At 42.3% G+C, this 23,602-nt stretch overlaps 1 protein-coding gene across 7 annotated transcripts in view; it reads left to right on the top strand.

Moving 5' to 3' along the window:
- The window catches only part of gramd1ba (GRAM domain containing 1Ba), a 165,005-nt gene extending 143,689 nt beyond the window's left edge, over positions 1–21,316 (top strand). For 6 of the 7 annotated variants that reach the window (XM_029699872.1, XM_029699871.1, XM_029699869.1 and 3 more), the window contains 16 exons: positions 5,098–5,201; positions 5,722–5,817; positions 9,082–9,162; positions 9,451–9,566; positions 9,677–9,836; positions 10,580–10,769; positions 10,937–11,083; positions 11,392–11,516; positions 11,892–12,034; positions 12,401–12,504; positions 13,180–13,389; positions 13,738–13,828; positions 14,535–14,546; positions 15,890–15,997; positions 16,166–16,286; positions 16,676–21,316. In XM_029699872.1, the coding sequence (XP_029555732.1) occupies positions 5,098–5,201; positions 5,722–5,817; positions 9,082–9,162; positions 9,451–9,566; positions 9,677–9,836; positions 10,580–10,769; positions 10,937–11,083; positions 11,392–11,516; positions 11,892–12,034; positions 12,401–12,504; positions 13,180–13,389; positions 13,738–13,828; positions 14,535–14,546; positions 15,890–15,997; positions 16,166–16,286; positions 16,676–16,765 (1,898 nt within the window). In that variant the 3' untranslated portion in view covers positions 16,766–21,316. The remainder of the gene's footprint in view (positions 1–5,097; positions 5,202–5,721; positions 5,818–9,081; positions 9,163–9,450; positions 9,567–9,676; positions 9,837–10,579; positions 10,770–10,936; positions 11,084–11,391; positions 11,517–11,891; positions 12,035–12,400; positions 12,505–13,179; positions 13,390–13,737; positions 13,829–14,534; positions 14,547–15,889; positions 15,998–16,165; positions 16,287–16,675) is intronic. The other variant, XM_029699870.1, reaches the window with a different exon arrangement.
- The last annotated feature ends 2,286 nt before the right edge of the window (positions 21,317–23,602 follow it).

Here is a 23,602-nt window from a genome sequence, read left to right as displayed (position 1 = left end):
GCAATTCATGTTAGCGCCATCGTGGAACCATCAAAAATACTATTGTAAATATTCCCTTACCTTTGATTATCCTCATCAGAAGGCACTTCCAGGAATCCCAGGTCGACATCAAATGTAGTTTTGTTTGAAAAAGTTAATAATTTATGTCCCAATAGTTCCTTCTTGTTAGCGCGTTCCGAAGGCTACTCAAAATGTACCGTAGTGCGCGGGACTTGTCGTCACGAATGTGCAAAAAATATATATTTAAGTTCTTTCAAACATGTCAAACGTTGTATAACATAAATCTTTAGGGCCTTTTTCAACCAGAGCTTAATAATATTCAAGGCGGACGATTGCATTGTCTTACTAAACGTTTCGAAGGGGGAGGATAGCCATGGGCGGCCGTGTCATTGTAGTAAATGGCCCTCCCCCTGTGACCAAGTTCCACAGCCTCTCTTTGGGTCAGTTTGTACCATAGAAGACTCAAACTACTTTGTAAAGACTGTCGACATCTAGTGGAAGCCCTAGGAAGTGCTAAATGATTAATAAGCCCCTGTGTGTTTCAATGGCAAAGGTTAGAAGTGATTTCTACACATCAGATTTCCATTTCCTGTTAGGATTTGTCTCAGGGTTTTGACTGCCATATGAGTTCTGTTATACTCACAGACACCATTCAAACAGTTTTAGAAACTTTAGGGTGTTTTCTATATGCATATTCTAGTTACTGGGCAGGAGTAGTAACCAGATTAAATCGGGTACGTTTTTTTATCCGGCCGTGCAAATACTGCCCCCTATCCCCAACAGGTTAACTTAAAAAATGATTACTTGTTTGGTGTGTATTCATTTTGTGTGGGCTGTGTGGTGTTTACCGGTTTCTTTTGCCATTTTTATTTATTTATTTTATTTCACCTTTATTTAACCAGGTAGGCTAGTTGAGAACAAGTTCTCATTTGCAACTGCGACCTGGCAAAGATAAAGCATAGCAATTCGACACATACAACAACACAGAGTTACACATGGAATAAACAAAACATACAGTAGAAAAAAGAAAACAAAAAGTCTATATACAGTGAGTGCAAATGAGGTAAGATAAGGGAATTAAGGCAATAAATAGGCCATGGTGGCGAAGTAATTACAATATAGCAATTAAACACTGGAATGGTAGATGTGCAGAAGATGAATGTGCAAGTAGAGATACTGGGGTGCAAAGGAGCAAGAGAGAGAGAAATAAATAAATACAGTATGGCGATGAGGTAGATAGATGGGCTGTTTACAGATGGGCTATGTACAGGTGCAGTAATCTGTGAGCTGCTCTGACAGCTGGTGCTTAAAGCTAGTGAGGGAGATATGAGTCTCCAGCTTCAGTGGTTTTTGCAGTTCGTTCCAGTCATTGGCAGCAGAGAACTGGAAGGAGAGGCGACCAAATGAGGAATTGACTTTGGGGTAACCAGTGAGATATACCTGCTGGAGCGCGTGCTACGAGTGGGTGCTGCTATGGTGACCAGTGAGCTGAGATAAGGCGGGGCTTTACCTAGCAGAGACTTGTAGATAACCTGTAGCCAGTGGGTTTGGCGACGAGTATGAAGCGAGGGCCAACCAACGAGAGTGTACAGGTCGCAGTGGTGGGTAGTGTATGGGGCTTTGGTGACAAAACAGATGGCACTGTGATACACTCTACTCAACAAATTGGATGCAGTCTATGAGGCTATTTTATAGATGACATCGCCGAAGTCTAGGATCGGTAGGATGGTCAGTTTTACGAGGGTGTGTTTGGCAGCACGAGTGAAGGATGCTTTGTTGCGATATAGGAAGCCGATTCTAGATTTAATTTGGGATTGGAGATGCTTAATGTGAGTCTGGAAGGAGAGTTTACAGTCTAACCAGACACCTAGGTATTTGTAGTTGTCCACGTATTCTAAGTCCGAGCCGTCCAGAGTAGTGATGCTTGACGGGCGGACAGGTGCGGGCAGTGATCGATTGAATAGCATGCATTTAGTTTTACTTGCATTTAAGAGCAGTTGGAGGCCACGGAAGGAGAGTTGTATGGCATTGAAGCTCGTCTGGAGGTTAGTTAACATAGTGTCCAAAGAGGGGCCAGAAGTATACAGATTGGTGTCGTCTGCATAGAGGTGGATCAGAGAATCACCAGCAGCAAGAGCGACATCATTGATGAATACAGAGAAGAGAGTCGGCCCAAGAATTGAACCCTGTGGCACCCCCATAGAGACTGCCAGAGGTCCGGACAACAGGCCCTCCGATTTGACACACTAAACTCTATCAGAGAAGTAGTTGGTAAACCAGGCGATGCAATCATTTGAGAAACCAATTAAATAGTATGCTTTAACTTGTAGCTTAACTTGTAGGCTCTCTTCAAAAGTAAATGGGTTCTTTTTTTTGTAAATATTTTTTATGGTATTTTTCTAAGATAATGATTTATTTGTATTTCATTTTAATTTCTAACTCTGATTTAACTTTTGCCAAGTATGAGATTATCATTCCCCTAATGTATGCCTTAAAATCATCCCAAATTGACCTCTCGAGCGGCGCAGTGGTCTTTATTTTTTCGTTTACATATTTAATACATTACTTGTCTTGAAGATGCGCTATGTTCATTCTCCATATTCTGTCACTAAGTGTATTTTCTACTGGTGTAATTAAGCATGATTCATGAGAATGATCCGATATCACTATATCATGGATTTTAGAACCAGTATATTGTTGTGCTTTTTTTTTTTTGTAGTTGGGAATACAAATCTCCAGATGTCCTGTAAAAATATTTGTAGAGTCCCTATTCGATTGACGGGTTGGTTGTTTAGCAACCACACCGACGCCTGTACAACTATGGGACAAAACAGACAGGGTTGGCTTAGATTGTTGACAACATGTTAACAATATTTTCTCTCCAATGTTTGTTGATAACAAATCAATTTGCACAATGAGCACTTGTTGTCTCTAGAATACATCATTACAGTTGTTGGTTGGCTAACTAGTGAATTTGTGGCATATTAGCATTGACATCAAATCAGTCAAACACCTCAAAACAAAACACAGTATAAAGAACAAGATGAAACTAGCTGAAACAAGTTACTTACGATTCCCCACATGGCAGTTTCTTGTCATTGTTTGTAGCTATCTGGCCATCCAGAATCCCATCGTTTTTGTGACGTCAGCTAACCCATCTATACAACAGACAATCATACCTGTTCTACACAACACATTTCTGAATGTTCTATAACTTTTCACACAACCTGAACAGGCCCCAGGTTTCGATTCATACGCTCAGCTGGCTTTTCTGCCATGGGACTTGTTTTGAAGCTCAAATGCACATAAACTCAGCAAAAAAAGAAATGTCCCTTTTTTAGGATCCTGTCTTTCAAAGATAATTCGTAAAAATCCAAATAACTTCACAGATCTTCATTGTAAAGAGTTTAAACACTGTTTCCCATGCTTGTTCAATTAACCATAAACAATTAAGGAACATGCACCTGTGGAACGGTCATTAAGACACTAACAGCTTACAGATGGTAGGCAATTAAGGTCACAGTTATGAAAACTTAGGACGTTAAAGAGTCCTTTCTACTGACTCTGAAAAACACCAAAAGAAAGATGCCCAGGGTCCCTGCTCATCTGCGTGAATGTGCCTTAGGCATGCTGCAAGGAGGCATGAGGAATGCAGATGTGGCCAAGCCAATAAATTGCAATATCCGTGCTGTGAGACGCCACAGACAGTGCTACAGGGAGACAGGACGGACAGCTGATTGTCCTCGCAGTGGCAGACCACATGTAACAACACCTGCACAGGATCGGTACACCCAAACATCACACCAGCGGGACAGGTACAGGGTGGCAACAACAACTGCCCGAGTTACACCAGGAACGCACTAGCCCTCCGCCAGTGCTCAGACTGTCTGCAATAGGCTGAGAGAGGCTGGACTGAGGGCTTGTAGGCCTGTTGTAAGGCAGGTCCTCACCAGACATCACCGGCAACAACATCATCTATGGGCACAAACCTACCATCGCTGGACCAGACAGGACTGGCAAAAAGTGCTCTTCACTTATGAGTCACGGTTTTGTCTCACCAGGGGTGATGGTCGGATTCGTCTTTATCGTCGAAGGAATGAGCGTTACACCTAGGTCTGGAGCGGGATCGAGGTGGAGGGTCCGTCATGGTCTGGGGCCGTGTGTCACAGCATCATCAGACTGCCTGCAATGAGAACAAGCTCAATCTCAACACTGTGCGTTACAGGGAAGACATCCTCCTCCCTCATGTGGTACCCTTCCTGCGCTCTCATCCTGACATGACCCTCCAGCATGACAATGCCACCACACACATAACGAGCAGTATTGCTGATTTCCTGCAGGACAGGAATGTCGGTGTTCTGCCATGGCCAGCGAAGAGCCCGGATCTCAATCCCATTGAGCACGTCTGGGACCTGGTGGATCAGAGGGTGAGGGCTAGGGCCATTCCCCCCAGAAATGTCCGGGAACTTGCAGGTGCCTTGGTGGAAGAGTGGGGTAACATCTCACAGCAAGAACTGGCAAATCTGGTGCAGTCTATGAGGAGGAGATGCACTGCAGTACTTAATGCAGCTGGTGGCCACACCAGATACTGTCTGTTACTTTTGATTTTGACCCCCGCTTTGTTCAGGGACACATTATTCAATTTCTGTTAGTCACATGTCTGTGGAACTTGTTCAGTTTATGTCTCAGTTGTTGAATCTTGTTATGTTCATACAAATATTTACACGTGTTAATAAGTTTGCTGAAAATAAACGCAGTTGACAATGAGAGGACGTTTCTTTTTTTGTTGAGTTTAGATGCAGCCTTGCCCCAGATCTGTTTGTGCTCATATATTCTATCCTTAATGAGGGCAGACTGTTTGGCATGATAATGAGTGACAAGGAGTTGGCATGCCAGCATAAATAGACTGGATAGATGTACACTGACGGGTAGGCCATCATTATAAGTAAGAATTTGTTCTTAACTGACTTGCCTAGTTAAATAAAATGTAAAATAAAAATTTGATCTGCAGATGTTTTATATTTGTTGGTAGAGCCATGACTTCTTATAAACCCCATGACCTTTAATAACCTGATGACCTTTGACCCTGTGTGGCAGACTACTCCTGTGCCCTGCAAAGAGATATCCTGCTGCAGGGGCGCCTCTACGTCTCAGAAAACTGGATTTGTTTCTATAGCAACATCTTCCGCTGGGAAACGCTGGTACGGACTTTAGTTTCCTTTACCATTCTCTACGCTGGGTTACTCTGTCCCTTAATGCACAATGTGCCAAATTGCCCTCGTGCTTATGTATAGGCCATCTATTTTCTCTTAATAGAAGGTATTTGACTTCAAATTAAACTGATTTGCTTGGTTTGTTCCATATACTGCAGTATTAAAGCTACAGTCTAGGATTGGTGAGTCTGTAAAATCATATGTCTTATCAGAACCCAAAATATAAGGTTTTATTATTTCATGTTAACAAGCAACATATCTTCAAAATATGGTTAAAACCATAGAATCTTTATGATGCCAATGACTTGCAGCTAGAGCACTGTCTATCAATTTGAGTAGTGTTATCTTTCCCTCCGCTGTATACCAGAACAAGTCTGGTTGAGGACCCCATTCTGTTGTTTTTCCAATCAGACTGTAGCTTTAATGATAACATCTTTCATTTGCAGTAGTTCTAGGCTTTTCAGTAGTGATGTTATCTGTAGTCTTACACAGTTTCGCCTCTCTCTAGCTGACAGTCCGGCTGAAGGATATCTGCAGCATGACAAAGGAGAAGACTGCCCGCCTCATTCCTAACGCCATCCAGCTGTGCACAGACAATGACAAGGTCAGCACTGGACGCACACATGCATATATACACAGGCATGGACGATTGACACTCCTATTTGTCATATCTTTTTATTTGAGTCGAGAAAAATGTGTCCTCAGACCTGGAGCGAAGCCAGTCATTTAAAAAAAAAAAAAAAACATTATTTCACCTTTATTTAACCAGGTAGGCTAGTTGAGAACAAGTTCTCATTTGCAACTGCGACCTGGCCAAGATAAAGCAAAGCAATTCGACACATACAACAACACAGAGTTACACATGGAATAAACAAAACATACAGTCAATAATACAGTAGAACAAAAGAAAACAAGAAGTCTATATACAGTGAGTGCAAATGAGGTAAGTTAAGGCAATAAATAGGCCATGGTGGCGAAGTAATTACAATATAGCAATTAAACACTGGAATGGTAGATGTGCAGAACACAATAATGGTAAAGCACCCTTTACTGGCACCCTTTACTGGTTCTAATAGTTTACCAATCAGCTTGCTGCCGACTCTTAGCAAATGTAAAAATGATGACCAGATACAATGCTATTGCTCTCTAAACAAATTAACAACAGACTTTCAGCATGCTTATAGAGAAGGGCACTCAACATGCACTGCACTGACACAAATGACTGATGATTGGTTGAGAGAAATTGATGAGAAGAAGATTGTGGGAGCTGCACTGTTAGATTTCAGTGCATCCTTTCATATTATTGACCATAACCTTTTGTTAAAAAAATGTATGTTATTTTTTTTTTCTTCAACCTGCTGTATCGTGGATTCACAGCTATCTATCGAAAAGAACACATAGGGCTTTCTTTAATGGAAGCATCTCTAATGTTAAACATGTAAAGTGTGGTGTACAGTAGGGCAGCTCTCTTTGCCCTCTACTCGTCTCTATTTTCACTAATGACCTGCCGCTGGCATTAAACAAAGCCTGTGTGTCCATATATGCTGATGATTCAACCATTTACGCTTTAGAAACCACAGCTAGTGAAATCACTGCAACCATAAACAAAGAGTTTTAATAAACTAGTCCTGAACATCTCTAAAACTAAGAGGATTGCATCTGGTACAAATCATTCCCTAAATTCTAGACCTCAGCTGAATCTGATAATGAATAATGTGGCTATTGAGCAAGTTGAGGAGAATAAATTACTTGGTGTTACTTTAGAATGTAAACTGTCATGGTCAAAACCTATTGATTCAATGGTTGTAAAGATGGGAAGAGGTCTGTCCATAATTAAGAGATGCTCTGCTTTTTTGACACCACACTTCATAAAGCAAGTCCTGCAGGCTCAAATTTTATGTTATCTTTATTATTGTCCAGTCATATGGTCAGGTGCTGCAAAGAAGAAGGACCTAGAAAAGGTGCAGCTGGCGCAGAACAGAGCGGCACGTCTTGCTCTTCACTGTAATCAGAGGGCTAATATCAATACAATGCATGCCAGTCTCTCTTGGCTGAAAGTAAGGAGCGACTGACTGCATAACTTATTTTTATCAGAACCTCCGTGTTGAAAGTTTGCATAGTCAACTTGCACACAGCTCTAGCACACACACTTACCCCACCAAACATGCCATCAGGGGTCATTCCACAGCCCCCATATCCATAACATATTCAAGAAAATGCACAGTATTAAACACTGAGTGTACAAAACATTAGGAACGCCTTCCTTATATTGAGTTGCAGCCCTTTTTGCCCTCAGAACAGCCTCAATTTGTTAGGGCATGGACTATACAAGCTGTCGAAAGCGTTCCACAGGGATACTGGCCCATGTTGACTCCAATGCTTCCCACGGTTGGCTGCATGTCCCTTGGGTGATGGACCATTCTTGGGACACATGGAAAACTGTTGAGCATGAAAAACTCAGCAGCGTTGCAGTTCTTGACACACTCAAACCGGTCCGCCCCTAGCACCTACTATTATACCCCGTTCAAAGGCACTTAAATCTTTTGTCTTGCCCATTCACCTTCTGAATGGCACACATACGCAATCTATGTCTCAAGGCTTAAATATCACCTGGTCAGTCTGCGTCATGGAAAGTTGTTCCTAATGTTTTGTACACTCAGTGTATAGCGCCATGATTGCATCGAATGCCCTTCCATCTCACATTGCTCAAATGAACACCAAACCTGGTTTCAAAAAACAGATAAAGCAACACCTCTCGGCACAACGCCTCTCCCCCATGTGACCTAGATATTTTGTGTGTATGTACTGATACACTATATATACAAAAGTATGTGAACACCTTCAAATTAGTGGATTTGGCTATTTCAGCCATACCTGTTACTGACAGGTGTATAAAATCAAGCACACAGTCCATAGACAAACATTGGCAGTAGAATGGTCCGTACTGAAGAGCTCAGTGACTTTCAATGTGGCAATCTTAACGCTACAGCATACAATGACATTCTAAACGATTCTGTGCTTCCAACTTTGTGGCAACAGTTTGGAAAAGGACCTTTCTTGTTTCCGCATGACAATGCCCCGTGGGCACAAATCGAGATCAATACAGAAATGGTTTGTCGAGATCGGTGTGGAAGAACTTCACTGGCCTGCAAAGAGCCCTTACCTCAACCCCATTGAACACCTTTGAGAGAAATTATATTGCCGACTGCGAGCCAGGCCTAATCGCCTAACATCAGTGCCCGAACACTGTCAATGTAAATAGTCCTGGTGGTCATTTCATTAATTGTTCAGAAGTCTTATGGTTTGGGGTAGAAGCTGTCAAGGAGCCTTTTGGACCCAGACTAGGTGCTCCGGTACCGCTTTCCATGCGGTAGCAGAGAGAACAGTCTGAGTTGGGTGACTGGAGTCTTTGACAATTTTTGGGGCCTTCCTCTGACACCGCCTAGTATAGAGGTCCTGGATGGCAGGAAGCTTGGCCCCACTACCCTCTGTTGCGCCTTACGGTCAGATGCCGAGCAGTTGCCATACCAGGCGGTGATGCAACCGGTCGGGATGCTCTCGATGTATGGAGTTCTGTCCTTGAGCTGTTCTTGTCTATTAATGTTCTGTATTATGTCATGTTTCATGTTTTGTGTGGACCCCAGGAAGAGTAGCTGCTGCTTTCACAACAGCTAATGGGATCCTAATAAAATACCAAATATAAGACCAAATGCACACACAAACATATGCATGCACATACCTGTATTTGCGCCTGTGTGTATATAAAGTATGTGTACATACACAACTATTGAACTTTTTTTATGACAGACAGATGGCTTTCCTATCAGGTTGGTGATGTAGTATCCTGACCTTTTCTTGCTTCCTCCAGCACTTTTTCACCTCGTTCGGCGCAAGGGATCGGACATACATGATGATGTTCAGACTATGGCAGAATGCTCTGCTAGAAAAGGTACGACTGTTACATGTATGACTGTTCACTTTTAATTCAAATAAAATACTGTGGAGAGTGTATTGTTGCCAATTTAGTCAAAGCTCACCTTTTCTCCCTTCTATCACTTCTCCCTCTTTCATCTATCTCCTTTCTCTCTCCTTTCTCCCTCCTCCCTCTTTCATCTATCTGCTTTCTCTCTCTCTCTCCTTTCTCCCTCCTCCTTCTTTCATCAATCTCCTCTCTCTCTCTACTTTCTCCCTCCCTCTCTCCTTGCTCACTCGCTCTCTCTCTTTCTATCTATCTCAGCCTTTGTGTCCCAAAGAGTTGTGGCACTTTGTCCATCAGTGTTATGGTAATGAGCTGGGTCTGACCAGCGACGACGAGGACTACGTGCCGCCAGATGATGACTTCAACACCATGGGGTGAGTTTTGACCCCATAGTCACACACACCATGATCATGGATAAAGCGCTGGCACCGTTCCCCGTGCTGATAACGTTGACTTACAGCTGTTGCGCGTCCCCGTGTTTTAGGTATTGCGAGGAGCTGCCCGTGGAGGAGAACGACGCCAATGACGCCACCACCCTCGCCAAGACGCCAGACGTCAAGGGCGACACCAGCCCCCTGTTGTCCCGCAGAGTCTTCCCCGACAACGTCCTGCCCTGCCCGGGCATCATCGACCCTCTCCTTCCCGTGAGTACCACTAGATATTAGACCAATTCTTGCTTTGCATCACCTACAGACAAAACATTATAGAGTGTTCTAGAGTCAGCAACTTAGTCAGCTAGCCCACCTCAGACTCTGCTACCCAAGCCTGATGGGCCCCAACACTATACATTGGGTAAGGGCTGCTTAGGGCCTGTTTTTACATCAATATCTAGAATACGGGCAGGGCTTAGTTATCACTAAATTGATCTCTAACTGTTTAAAGCTGAGCCATTTGCTTGTGCTCTGCTGTACAGTACTGTCACATCTGACTAAGATCAACTTCAACCTCGTCAAATATAAGACCAGAACATTGTCTAAGTCGAGAGGAGAGATTATTTCACAGAAAAGAATAACGTTCCTTGAATAATCTGAGATTAGAGTAATGAAATGTAACTAACTAACAGCTAACTGCTCGAGCCCTTGCTATGGATACTCACACATAGACTAGCAGAAGAGCGGGAGCAGCCCAGGGAGCGAGGGACAGAGACCAGCAGATAATGGATACTAACAAAGGAAGGGCCTAAGTAGGGCAGGGCCTGAATGTTGCATGCATGGGTAGGGCTCAAGCTTAAAATTCATGCCCATGCAGGGCCCTCCCAAGATCACACCAGTGGCATTTCAAACATATTATCCCTTGCTGAGCTTTCAGTTTTACAAGTAGGTAGAGCAATGATCTGTGATTATGTTTTGACTTGACCCTTCGCTCATGACCCCCTCTTCCTCTGTAGTTTGATTTGGCCGCCGTGGACGATTTCCCCCTGTGTCTCCCTGATGACGAACTCCTGACCCTCCAGTTGCCGGGGTTGGACAACCGGAGCAGTGGTCACAGTAGTCCCGCCCCCTCGCCCTCGCTGGACTTCAACGACAACGAGGACCTCCCTACTGAGCTCAGCGACTCCTCCGAGACGCACGACGAAGGTTTGGGTCTCTTAAACATGCACAAGTGCGCTCACTGGCACACATGTGTGCATACACGATGACTCATTCACTCACTCACACACACAGTCACTCACTCACACACACTCACTCACTCACTCACTCACTCACTCACTCACTCACTTGCTCTCCTTCCTCTGTGTGTGCAGCAGGGGAGGTGCAGGCCTTTCATGAAGACCTGCATGGGAAGCAGTACATGAACGAGGTGTACGAGTTCAGCGTTGACAAGATGTACGATATCCTCTTCACCGAGTCCACCTTTATGAGGGACTTCCTAGAGCAGAGACGCTTTTCAGGTGAGACCACAGTACCCAGACCAGTTTTACCTTTTAGATCTTAATAATTAAGATTACATGGATAGGGAGGGACCTGATCCTTGATCAGTTTTTCTCTCCTTCCTCCCTTGAGGTAAATCCTTATCTGACATGTCTGGATTGGTAAAGTGGACACCTTGCTTTCGCTTATCTAATAACTCACAGATCAGAATTGTAAGAAGGCTGGAAGGATGCATTTTGAAAGAATTCAATGTGTGTCAGACTAAAACCTGGGCAAATGTTAAAGGAGTAAGGGCTGATCTTTGTGTCTGTCTTCACTCTTCGTCTAGACATAGTCTATCACCCCTGGAAGAAAGAGAAAGACGAGGCAGGCAACCAGACCAGAGAGATCATGTACACCGTCTCCCTCACCAACCCCTTGGCCCCCAAGACCGCCACCGTCACTGAGACTCAGGTGAGTGGAGCCTCCCAGTGGCAATGCAGGTCATAGAGGTTTTAAATGTTGTACATAGTTTGTTTTCATGCTTTGTTTGTGTTTGACGTAACGTAACTACAGTCACTGTTATGATCACCTGTGTGTAATGCATTATGAATGCTATTACGGTTATGAATGTATTTACAGGCTGCTTTTGGGAGCCACGGGTTGTTATGAATGCTTATAGCAATAGTTTTATTATTGATTATTTATAGAAGGTACTAAAACATATAGAAAAACCGCCACATTCATTTTCAGATGACAAATGGCTGAAAGTAGTTTGCAGCCTTCCAATTGCCAGAATCAGCCTTTTTTTGTCTGTTAACACAACTATTCCATATTTGTGTGGTTTAGACGCTGTACAAGGCCAGCCAGGAGAGCGAGTGCTACATCATAGATGCCGAGGTGATAGCACACGACGTCCCCTACCATGACTACTTCTACACCCTAAACCGCTACATGCTCACCAGGGTGGCCAGGAAGAAGTGTCGGCTAAGGTGAGAGATTTCCGTCTGTTCTTCCTATGATTGGAGATGGGGTGCTCCACTCTGTTAAAATGTGCTATATTAAAATTCCAACCAGGGTTGTGTTCAGTGGGGCACACTGTAGCAAAACGCTTTACAATGGAAGACAATAACAAGTGTTCTGATTGGATATGTTTAGGTAGTACCTCTCCATTTCACTCTGTTTAAAAATGTTTTCTCCTTACTGAACACAACCTTGATAATGCAGTACTTGACTCCTTGGGTGAAATGTATTCAAAATGTATTAAAAGAATAAGTCAAATTTAAGGTTGACCAAGCAGGTGTAATGACGGTTGAAGTGTGTGTGCGTGTGTGCGTGTGTGTGTGTGTGTCCTGCAGGGTATCCACAGAGTTGCGCTACAAGAAACAGCCGTGGGGGCTGGTCAAGGGCTTCATCGAGAGGAACTTCTGGAGCGGCCTGGACGAGTACTTCAGACACTTAGGTGGGCTATAGTTTCATGTAGAATATGAGTGGTATGACGCCTGGGGTCCAGTCTAGTATTTGTTAGCCTGATCCACCATCTTGCCAGCTGTGCTCTCGTTTCACTTTATCAAGAATCCGTGTAGCGGAACAGAAGTAAGCTCGCGAGATCAGGATGGTGGTGAGAGGCTAGGGATATGTCTTTCTTAAAACATTTAAATCAACTGCATGTGTTTGTATTCTCACTTGAGAAACTAGAATGAGTACTCTTTAGATACTGCTTAATCACCAAGATAAATTATTGAAGTAAATATTTAACTCAAAGAATGAAGTCATTTACTTTGCTTAAACCTCTAGTTTGCATGCCGGTCTGTTTAAGTGGTCTACTTAAGTGGGTCCTTTTGTAGTTGCCTTGCCAACAACTCACAACAAAGAAGTAAATGGCAGAAACATACTGGCACCCTGGCTATTGAATCTCTCCATGATTTAGGACCCAGCTTCTGAATACCATACAGTGTCATACTGGTTGCATCCCTAATGGCACCCTATTCCCTATATAGTGCAGTACTTTTGACCAGAGCCTTAAGGGCCCTGATCAAAAGTAGTACACTGTCTAGAGAATAGGGTGCCATATGAGAGAAACTGTGTTATACAGCTTGTGAAATAAGCATAAACCCTTTCCTTTAACTCTTTCCAGAGCTGGAGCTGAGTAAAGTGGAGGTGGTCCTGGTTGAGCCCCACAGACAGTCCCCCAAGGCCAGGGCTCTACGGGCAGGGGCGTTGAGGCGGCGGAAACGGCCCTTGGTCCACCTGCGGCCCCCCCACATGGACGAGGCCCTCAGCCCCGTCACCACCCCCGAGGACGAGGAGGAGGTCATCCACCGCCATCGCATCAAACAAGTGGCAGGTCAGACTGACTGCTGATGACTGTTTGACTCAGAGTATGGTGTACATTTTAGGACAGTTTTCAATCAGACCTGGGTTCAAATAATATTCAAATTCTTAAGAGGCTTGTGATGTGTGTTTTCCTGGCACAATGGAACAACTGTCAGAACAATTGCCACAATTTTTGTGTATCACTGCGCTGTAGCTTTTCCTAGCGATAGTCATCACAAAGACCTGTACTGTATCAGGGTTGTGAAAAACAAAAACTTTTATTACCTGCAACTGTAGTGTTTGATTAGGGCAGGAATTAAGCATTAGGTATTGCGTGGCTTTTTGTATTGATCCAAAATGGTCGCCTGTCTTCCTGCAGGTTCCACTCAGACCAGACACATCCCGGACCATGTCCCAGGGGGCCTAGCGCTCTACAGCGTCTCCAAGCTACTCCTCATCATCAGCTTTGTGTGAGTATCCTTCCACCGCCACCCTGGGGGCTGTCACCACAGCAACACCACGGCTGGTTGTTTGAGATTCTCTTTCATGTGTTTACTGAGAGGTACAACCGTAGAAATATAATTACTAGAAGGGCCAAAGCCCCTCAAATGTCCATTCTAGTAACTCTAATTCTATGGGTGGAGAACTATCCATTGAAGAACCCATAGATATCTCTGGTCTCTACTTTTCTCAGTTGATGTTGAATGTTTTGGGTGTCATTTATGTGTCAAAGTTGCCTGTGGTGACTCATCTGATTTTAAATCTGTCCACTTCAACACTTCTTGTTCTTGGTGTACTAAAGTGGAGAATGTCAAAAGGTTAACATTAATGGAGACACCTTTTGAAGAACACGTTGTATTAGCTAGCAAAGAGTGGTGCTGTTGCTAATTAATTGTTACTGCTTCTACACTCTTTAGCTAACTACCGTAATAATATTGTTTTTAAAAAATAAAACAATACTGACGAGGTGTCTCAAGTTGTGATAACATTTTGACATTGTGACAGGCCATGCGTTTCCACTTTCTAGGCGTACTGAAACCAAACATTGATAATCTAATATATTTTCCGTTTCCCCCTCTCCTACTACTCTAAAGCAGAAAAACACTGTCTTCTTGTCTGGTGGTGTGTGTAATTGTCCTCTCTCTCTTTCCCTGTCTCCATTCATGCATCCTATAGGATCTGTATAAGGTATTCAACTTTTTTCATAAAACCATGTTGATGATTAGATATGTGTTTGATGGTCTTGGTTCACCCCATACATACACTAGACAAGAGTGTTAACATATCCTTCCTTTGCAGTAGTTGATTCCAGGGGAATCCTGCTATCCTTAGTCTAACATAGATTTATGTTATCTCTACCTCTCTCTCTCTCTTTACTCTAAATATCTCTCTCTACTCTAAATATCTCTCTCTACTCTAAATATCTCTCTCTACTCTAAATATCTCTCTTTACTCTAAATATATCTCTCTACTCTAAATATCTCTCTCTACTCTAAATATCTCTCTTTACTCTAAATATATCTCTCTACTCTAAATATCTCTCTCTACTCTAAATATCTCTCTCTACTCTAAATATCTCTCTCTACTCTAAATATCTCTCTCTACTCTAAATATCTCTCTCTACTCTAAATATCTCTCTCTACTCTAAATATCTCTCTCTACTCTACCTCTTTCTCTCTTCTCCACATCTCTCTACTCTAAATATCTCTCTTTACTCTAAATATCTCTCTCTACTCTAAATATCTCTCTCTACTCTAAATATCTCTCTTTACTCTAAATATCTCTCTCTACTCTACCTCTTTCTCTCTTCTCCACATCTCTCTACTCTAAATATCTCTCTCTACTCTAAATATCTCTCTCTACTCTAAATATCTCTCTACTCTAAATATCTCTCTACTCTACCTCTTTCTCTCTTCTCCACATCTCTCTACTCTAAATATCTCTCTCTACTCTAAATATCTCTCTCTACTCTAAATATCTCTCTCTACTCTAAATATCTCTCTCTACTCTACCTCTTTCTCTCTTCTCCACATCTCTCTACTCTAAATATCTCTCTCTACTCTAAATATCTCTCTCTACTCTAAATATCTCTCTCTACTCTAAATATCTCTCTCTACTCTAAATATCTCTCTCTACTCTAAATATCTCTCTCTACTCTAAATATCTCTCTCTACTCTAAATATCTCTCTCTACTCTAAATATCTCTCTCTACTCTAAATATCTCTCTCTACTCTAAATATCTCTCTCTACTCTAAATATCTCTCTCTACTCTAAATATCTCTCTCTACTCTAAATATCTCTCTACTCTAAATATCTCTCTCTACTCTACCTCTTTCTCTCTTCTCTACATCTCTCTCTCTCGCACTGTCTACTCTCTCGCACTCTCTCTCTGTCTTCACTGTCTCTCTCTACTATCTCTACTCTCTCTCTCTCTCTCTCTGTTTACTCTCTCTCTGTCTCTCTCTCTATCGACTCTCTATATCTACTCTCTCTCTCTGTCTACTCTCTCTGTTTACTCTCTCTCTCTACAGTCTAGTATTGCTGGTGTTTCTGAACATGATGCTGTTCTATAAGCTGTGGATGCTGGAGTACACCACACAGAGTCTCACCTCATGGCATAGCATACGACCACAAGAAAGGTACTTCACACAAATACATACCAGCCCTGTGGAATGACTTTGGAATTGTATGTTAGTCACTTTTAGAACATTTATTCAAGTGTCACTCCACAGTATGACAGTAATTGACAAGACAGATTACAGATTAAAAACAGTGTTTGTGTGTGTTTCTCTTTCTCCTTCTCTCAGTAAACTGCCCCAGACCCAGCTGGAGTGGGCCCAGCTCCTGGAGTCGCAGCAGCGTTACCATGACGACGAGCTGCAGAAGTGGAAGGAGATCATCAAGTCGTCTGTGATGTTGCTGGATGAGGTGAGACAGCCAATCAGTAGAATACTGATGACCTTCGCATAACTGACCAATTAGGTCAGAGAAGGATTGTTCATTCACGAACTTTACCATTTGAGAATGTGTGTGTGTCTGTGTTTGTGTCTGTGTGTCATAAATGGTTGTTCAAACACACATGCAGTACTGTATTCAATGTGACGGCATGCAATGTGTATTCAATGTGATGTGAATTTAGGAATCAACTTGATTTACGAATGCTAAAAAACTTTGACATTGCATATACTTCCTATTGACTTCAATGCATGATTTAAAAAAAATATATATATATATATTATAAACAATGCATGATTTTTGCAAAAAGGTTTGTGAAGTCGAGCTTGTGAAGTTGAAATGTTTCCTTTGTCCCTCTACAGATGAAGGACTCGTTACTAAACCTGCAGAAGGGCATGGGTTTAAAGGACTATAACTCTGAATCGGAGGAGAAAGGGAGTCGATATCACTGAGAAACAATCCCAAAGCCACCAGCCGGGACATTATGTGCAATATCTAATCAACCATTCATGGGAACTCTTGGGAAAAGAACAGAAGGATGTTCTATTGCAAGGTGGACAGGGCCACTCTCCCACTGCCTAATTTCTGGCATGAAGTGACCTCATCACCATCAGGGCCGGAGTGGGACGGCAGCCATCGTTGCATCATGTGAAAAGACAGCAGTGATGGTCCTTGTTATCCGGGATCCTTGGGACGCCCCTACCACATTGAAGTTTAAATTTGAAATTGTTTAAGGTAATGGTTAAGGTTAGGTAAAGGTTATTGCGAAGGTTAGCGTTAGGGGTTAATGTTAGGGATTAGGGTAGGAACATCCCAAGGATTCCGGATAGCACTAACTGTGCCATGACCCACCTTGGCCTGAACTCTGAACTTTTTATCACCTTGTTTTCCGAGAATGTCGTACTGTAAAGTGTTTAGTTTTTGGTTTTGGGGGCCACGTACGGACATATAAGGGATGGCGTGGGGGGGCCAGTGAAAGCATGCAGTTTCTTGTCTCCGTCTGAAGAAAAAAATGCTTTCCTGGTGGAGATGTGTATTGAAACCTCGGTGTACTCGGTCTCAGACTGGGTAAGGGGTTCGTCCATTGCCTTTTTAGGAACTCTTGGACAAAGTTGTGGAGCTGCAGTATCCTTTTTTTAACAGACCTTTGGACTCTGGGAACAGGTTACGACCGTACCGGAAACATAATCAGCATGCAGTGTTTCAACACAATCCATCATTTCTAGGATAGAACCACAAAGAATCAAAGTATATTATAAATTAAAATATAATTACGTATTTATTTTTTTGTAGAAGTCAATTGCAGTCAGGGCCCATTTTTACCAGGCTTCCATGGTGTATCAGGGCAGGTTTCCCTGAGAGCTTGTGCCATGGCTTTGTGTTTCTATGTTTATGTGCTTGTCGTTTTCTAAGGCATGTCCTCTACTGTGTGTAGAGTAGCCCTACCCCTTTTGATTTGTGGACAGGGGAGCTAGCTATAGCTGTTAGCAGCAGTGAGAATGTATTGGTTAACTGGTTGTTACCATATATGGATGAGGTACACAGTATGTTTTGATGATGTAACCCTCTTCCATAAACAGGGCATTCTTTGCTCTAGCCAAACCTAAACGTTATCTCAACGTTGTGCTTAGGTTTTATCCAAACATGTCTCCAACCTTATCCTTCAGGATGATTTGTTTTAGGTTATGGATACACCTATTCATTGTTGCCAAGATTTATGTGTCAACTTTTATGCTAACGTCTGTTTTTTCAATTTGGGCAGTATTCTTGTCATCTTTTATTTGGCCACTTTGTGTTGTATCAATTCATCTGTGGCTGTCCTGTCCTTGGCTTGAATAGAATGTGCTCAGAGTGTACTGTATAGGCCTTGGTCTGTTCCCTAAGTGATTTTACACATGCAATGGAGCTTGAATGTGTCCCTACCTGCGCTACATAGATCATTCATGTTTTTCCCCCAGTATTTGTTACCAGCCTAAATACTGTCAGACAGAGAGCATAATGATCAGTGTTATGATAGTGTAGATGTTATACTCTGTCACTATATGAACTTTAAAGTGTTCAGCTTTTAACCAGAGGGAGTAGACAGTATTTTAGGGAGGGTATTTTTTCGTAGAGACGTTTACAAAGGGATACTGCAGCCGAACTGAAGTACGGCGACTACTACGATGTATTTGATGATTAAAACTGTGAAATTCCTCATTGAAAAATATGCTTGAAGCTGGAAAAAAAGAATCATGTATATTGTACAGTTCAGATATTTATTGATTTATTTATGTACAGTGTATACAAAAAATGTAAAACAAACGTTTGGGGAAATGATCAGTATTCACCCTCTGCAGACCTGTATTCAAATACCATTTCAAATCATTTCAAATATTTCAGCTTTGCTTGATTGAGCTTGCCTAGCTTTATGGACCAATTGAAAAGTCCTAAAACTGCAAACCCCAACCATTTGGTGTTCTAGGCAGGCTAATGCAAACACTCAAAGTATTTGAAAAATGTCTAAATGTATTTGAACTCGGGTCTGACCTTCTGTAGTCCTTTGTGTCGTCCTAAAAATGTCTGCCGTGGGCTATATTCTGGCATATTGGATGTGTCAAGTTGACGCTATCCACCATCCCACTTTGTCTAATGATTTCTACTGTGGCCGAAACTATCTGTTTAGCATCTCCCCCATCTTTCTATGGAAGCATATAGCTACCAAATATATTTTATTTTCAAATTGAATTTTGACAGCTATACACGTCCGTATTTGCCTGCCACCCATGTATTTATCATTGACTCTCTAGGATTCTTGTGATGACTTTGGAAACAAACAAAGCCATGTTCAACAGTTGATTCAGCCACTAACTGGTGTGTTTGAGGGATTTGGATGCAGGCATACAGTTCACGGTGTGCAGAAATAACATTTGAGCCAAAAGAATGTCAGAATTGAACAATGTTATACATTGGGATACAATGCTTTAGACATGGGTTGTATTCAGTAGGAAGCAAACGAGCCAAAACAGGGAGGGACCTACCTGAATTTGTCAAATAAGAAACTCATTTTTGTTTTCAGTTGTAAAACATTTTGCTGTGGTGTGCACTAATGAATACGACCCTGGACTCATTAGCATTGCACAGACAGGGGATGGGTACAACTCACGTACATTCCAAAAAGAGGAGGGTTTCATCTGAAAGAAGAAAAAAAACAATATGGATTGATACAGTCGGTAGCATTTCATACAAACTTTTGATTGCGAGTCATTTACGTTATTGCAGAATGATTTTCCCCGACACCCATGCGCTATGACATGGGTTAATGTTACTAAAATGGCCATTTGACCTAGTTCATGTCAAATTGCCCAATTTTAACAATGACAACGTGACAATTCAGGGCAGATGTATTCTTGAGAGAAAGAGCCCATGATGAGATTACAATGACCTGTACTGTACTTTACATTTTTTGCCTGTATCTCACCATGGCAATCATTTCTGTTGACATTGTGGCCCTTAGAAGAGGAGTAGAAAGCGGTCAACCAATGTGAGACGATGTGCAACTAAAAGAGTATTTGGGAGGAATAGCAAGGTATTCTGAGGTAATAGTAATCTCTTCCAAATGACTTGGTGACCCTTAAAGAAAACACTATTAATCTTATGCAATACATGTATTTAATGAATTCACTAACATTTTGACAGCAAGCTGCCTATGTTAGGGTTTCTGAAAAACGTAAGAGACCCTTCTGGACCCTTCTATAGTGAATGCATGCTAGCTTCCTGTCCCATTTGATTTCATTCACAATCTGATGTGTTCTATGCATGGGTGCTTTATATTGCAGGAATGCCTCAAATGGCACAGAAAAAAATGTACTCTGGTCAGTAAGCATGTTTGAGTGTCTGAGAAAACAAAAAAAATGTATTGCACCCAAAGAGTAGTGTTCTTCAAAAACCTGAAACTGAAAGAGCTTTACTCATTTGAATGCTCACAAAGCCACAGACCTGTTCATGTTTGCCTAATTGTAGAACATTCTAAATCAATTCTTAACAATTTGCAGAATATAGAGAATGTGTTATACTGAGTATGAGACATAAATAGCTAATTGAAAGGATGTATTTTAGAGCTTGTGTTTGTGGTTATGTTTCCTGACGACTCAAACTGAATTCTTCCACTGCTCTGTGTTCGCTACATACTTCAGTCTGAGACTTCCATCGTTGAAGTCGTTCGTGGTTACGTCAAAATGAGGGGTGTTGTACCAAACAGTCATCAGCGATCGGATCATGTCTAACCAATCAGATTATTTTCAAAACGCTGCTTTACCCGTGTGTTCTGGCTCTGGCCCAACCTGTCTGTTTCTGGGACCAATCAGAACAGTTAGAATGTGTTTGCATTCTAGAAATCGTCGGAGAGATACTCAGATCCAGACTCATTGCGGGGAAGAAACTATCGTCCGTGGGCGTGGCGTAACGTTTGGCCGGAGCAAGGTGTTTGGGTAGCCAGGCAAAGAAGCCTGAACTCCAATTCCTTCAAACCCTTCACTTCATTACACACACACACACACACACACACACAGAGAAAGACAGGTGCAATTTCTTCAGAACTTTTTCCATCTCAAACACTGTGGTATTATATCGTCTGTATCAATACCAGATGTTTTTTTTAAAGCCTTCTGATCTCCGATATATGACTGAAATATTCTGCTGAGTGGAGGACGGCTCATAATGTCTGGAACGGAGCAAATGGAATGGCATCAAACACCTGGAAACCATGTATGATACCATTCCATTGATTCCGCTCCAGCCATTACCGTGAGCCTGTCCTCTAAGGTGCCACCAACCTCCTGTGTTATACAGATAATATATTGTATTTCTATGTTGTGTATAGTTTCAGTGTACACAGACTAGTGAAACCCTTCTGCGCTGGCCGTGGTTTTGGGAAAAACTTTGAAAGAAAAAAAAAGATTCTGAAGGCTTTATCGGTTTGTGGAGGAGAGCTGGAGGGAATGAAATAAAGTAATTAAAAAATATGTATTTCTGTCTGACTCATCCCTGCTGCTGTCTGTTTCTGTCCATACCAATGAACTGTGATATTTTTTCAATAGGGGATTCTTCAGTACCCCCATGAGCAATGTTCACATTGCTTCCAATTTTGTCAGTGCTACATTTGGTCGTTCATCCAATTAAATTAATTTATAGTCACTATTTTCATTCATGTCATTTAATCTAATAATGATGCTGCCATGTTACTAAGTCATTTGTAAATGAGATGTATTTTATAGCCCTATTAAATAAGTGAGAGGAGGCATTTTGAATATCAGCTGTTAATCATTGTTCCTTTGTGTCCTTGCTTGTTATATCTGAGGTTGTTTAAGGTTATCTGAGGATGCGTAGCAAATGGCACCCTATTCCCTATACAGTACACTACTTTTGTCCAGAGCCCTACATAGACATACACTCTGAGACATACTGTACATTCCCTACACAGGAAACAGGGTGCCATTTGTGAAGCAACTAGCTATAACCCAGCAATGTTTAGGTGAGAGGTGTGGACTCTTCAGGCTCCACGCTCCATATAGGCAAATGTCCCAGACACCTAAAGGTGGGATGAGGAAAACAGTTGATATGTACACCCAAGCTGTTATGGAGCACTAATGTGATTTAAGTCTCATTTCATCATCAATCTGCTATGATCTGAAAACCGATTCCATCACTGTAGATGAGCAGATCCCACGTTTCAACTGTCCACAGGTCCAAAGGAAAAGGAAGACTATATAGGACTATTGAGATGCTACGCTGTACTCTAGACTGGGTCTTGCATAGACTTATAGTTCATACTAAAAGAGGGTGGCCATGCGTGTGTGAGGGAGAAATAAAAAAAGGAGATGCATGTGGCCACCAGATGGCGCCTTCCCCTTGTTAGGCTGTAATGTACACAATCTACAGGCAGGCAGTATGTCTCCAGTAGCCTACTTATCAGTGAACTTTGCAACCAACCTTTATTTGTTTCATGTATAAATAGCGTATAGAACCGTCGGTCTCCCTTGCTACTAGTCATACGATATCACTGATTCCGTTTTAACTGACAACAATGGGTTTATAGGCGAGGTAGCCAGAGGTGCTTGGATTTTCATGAAAGGCTGGTACAACTTGATCAACGCGTCACGATCCCTTGGTGTCAACTTTTAGGCATTAATGAAAGATTAATTCACTGAACTGGCTGGGTGAATGTGACCTTGCGCGTTTAGGAATACAAAGGAGAGCTTGTTGTCCAATCACATCTTGAAGAGCAGAATACCTTATGAATATTAACTATTGTGGGTTCTGGGTAACCAATGGTCCCTCTGAAAAAACCAGGCATGCTAATGTACAATTGACAGCTACGGAATTGAAATCCAGAACATCATTGAGCGAGCACTAGGTATGGGTTCGGTTCTGCATACAATGATTCGCAGCTGTATGTATAGTTTACTGTCGCTACTTCGCTTTAAAACATGTATATCAAAACCAAAGAGTAAAGTCACTTTGAAATGAAATATGCAGTCAATTTAGCCTCACTTGGATACTAGTGGGAAGGAACGGCCAACGGCTGAGAAACGATCAAAGAAAAGCCAAAGAGTAAGCCACTCTCAGAGCAAGGGAGAACGATGTACCGAGCGTTTTCTTTCCCAATGACAGCGGAGCGCAGTCGGAATAAGGAGCGCCTTGAGGCGAGTTTGGCCGGTCTGTGTGAGTTGGAGCTGCTGAAACAGAGGCAGGAATGTCTGGTGCTCAGTGCCCTCTCCCTCGGGGACTCTGTCCCAGGACGCCCGGCATGGGGCGATGTCCGGCCCGCTCCGGAGACAACCAACTGTGCGTCAGACGACTTTAGTTATAGGCGCCATACGGTAAGACGACTTTCATATTATTGTACTTAAAATGCATAAGTTGCATAATTGATCGCAAGTAACGGTCATGTAGTCTATAGTTGTACATTTCTATAATTTGGTATTACTGCGCGTTCATGGAAAGCTGTAGAAGGGGATTTGTTACGCTTTTAATGCTCTTGGAATGATGGCCGTGAAATTCTAAATCTATCCTATATAGCTAACCTATATAGAGTGGATCTGTGCCGAATAACGGTACGATCCGAAATGTGGACCAGACTGCCCCATACTGTGTGACCGGAGCGCGCGTGACCATTTAAGGCAAACTTCGGTGCTTGAGTTTTTCATTCCATTGTCCCTTGACGGTGTTTCGAAAAAATAAAAGTATATCAGCCAGCTATATTGTCTATATCGAGTTAGTGATAAATGATCCATTGTTCTGAAAAGGTC

This window comes from Salmo trutta, chromosome 19, assembly GCF_901001165.1.
Source record: "Salmo trutta chromosome 19, fSalTru1.1, whole genome shotgun sequence".
Taxonomy (NCBI): Eukaryota; Metazoa; Chordata; class Actinopteri; order Salmoniformes; family Salmonidae; genus Salmo; species Salmo trutta.
This window is presented reverse-complemented; position numbering and strand designations above follow the sequence as displayed.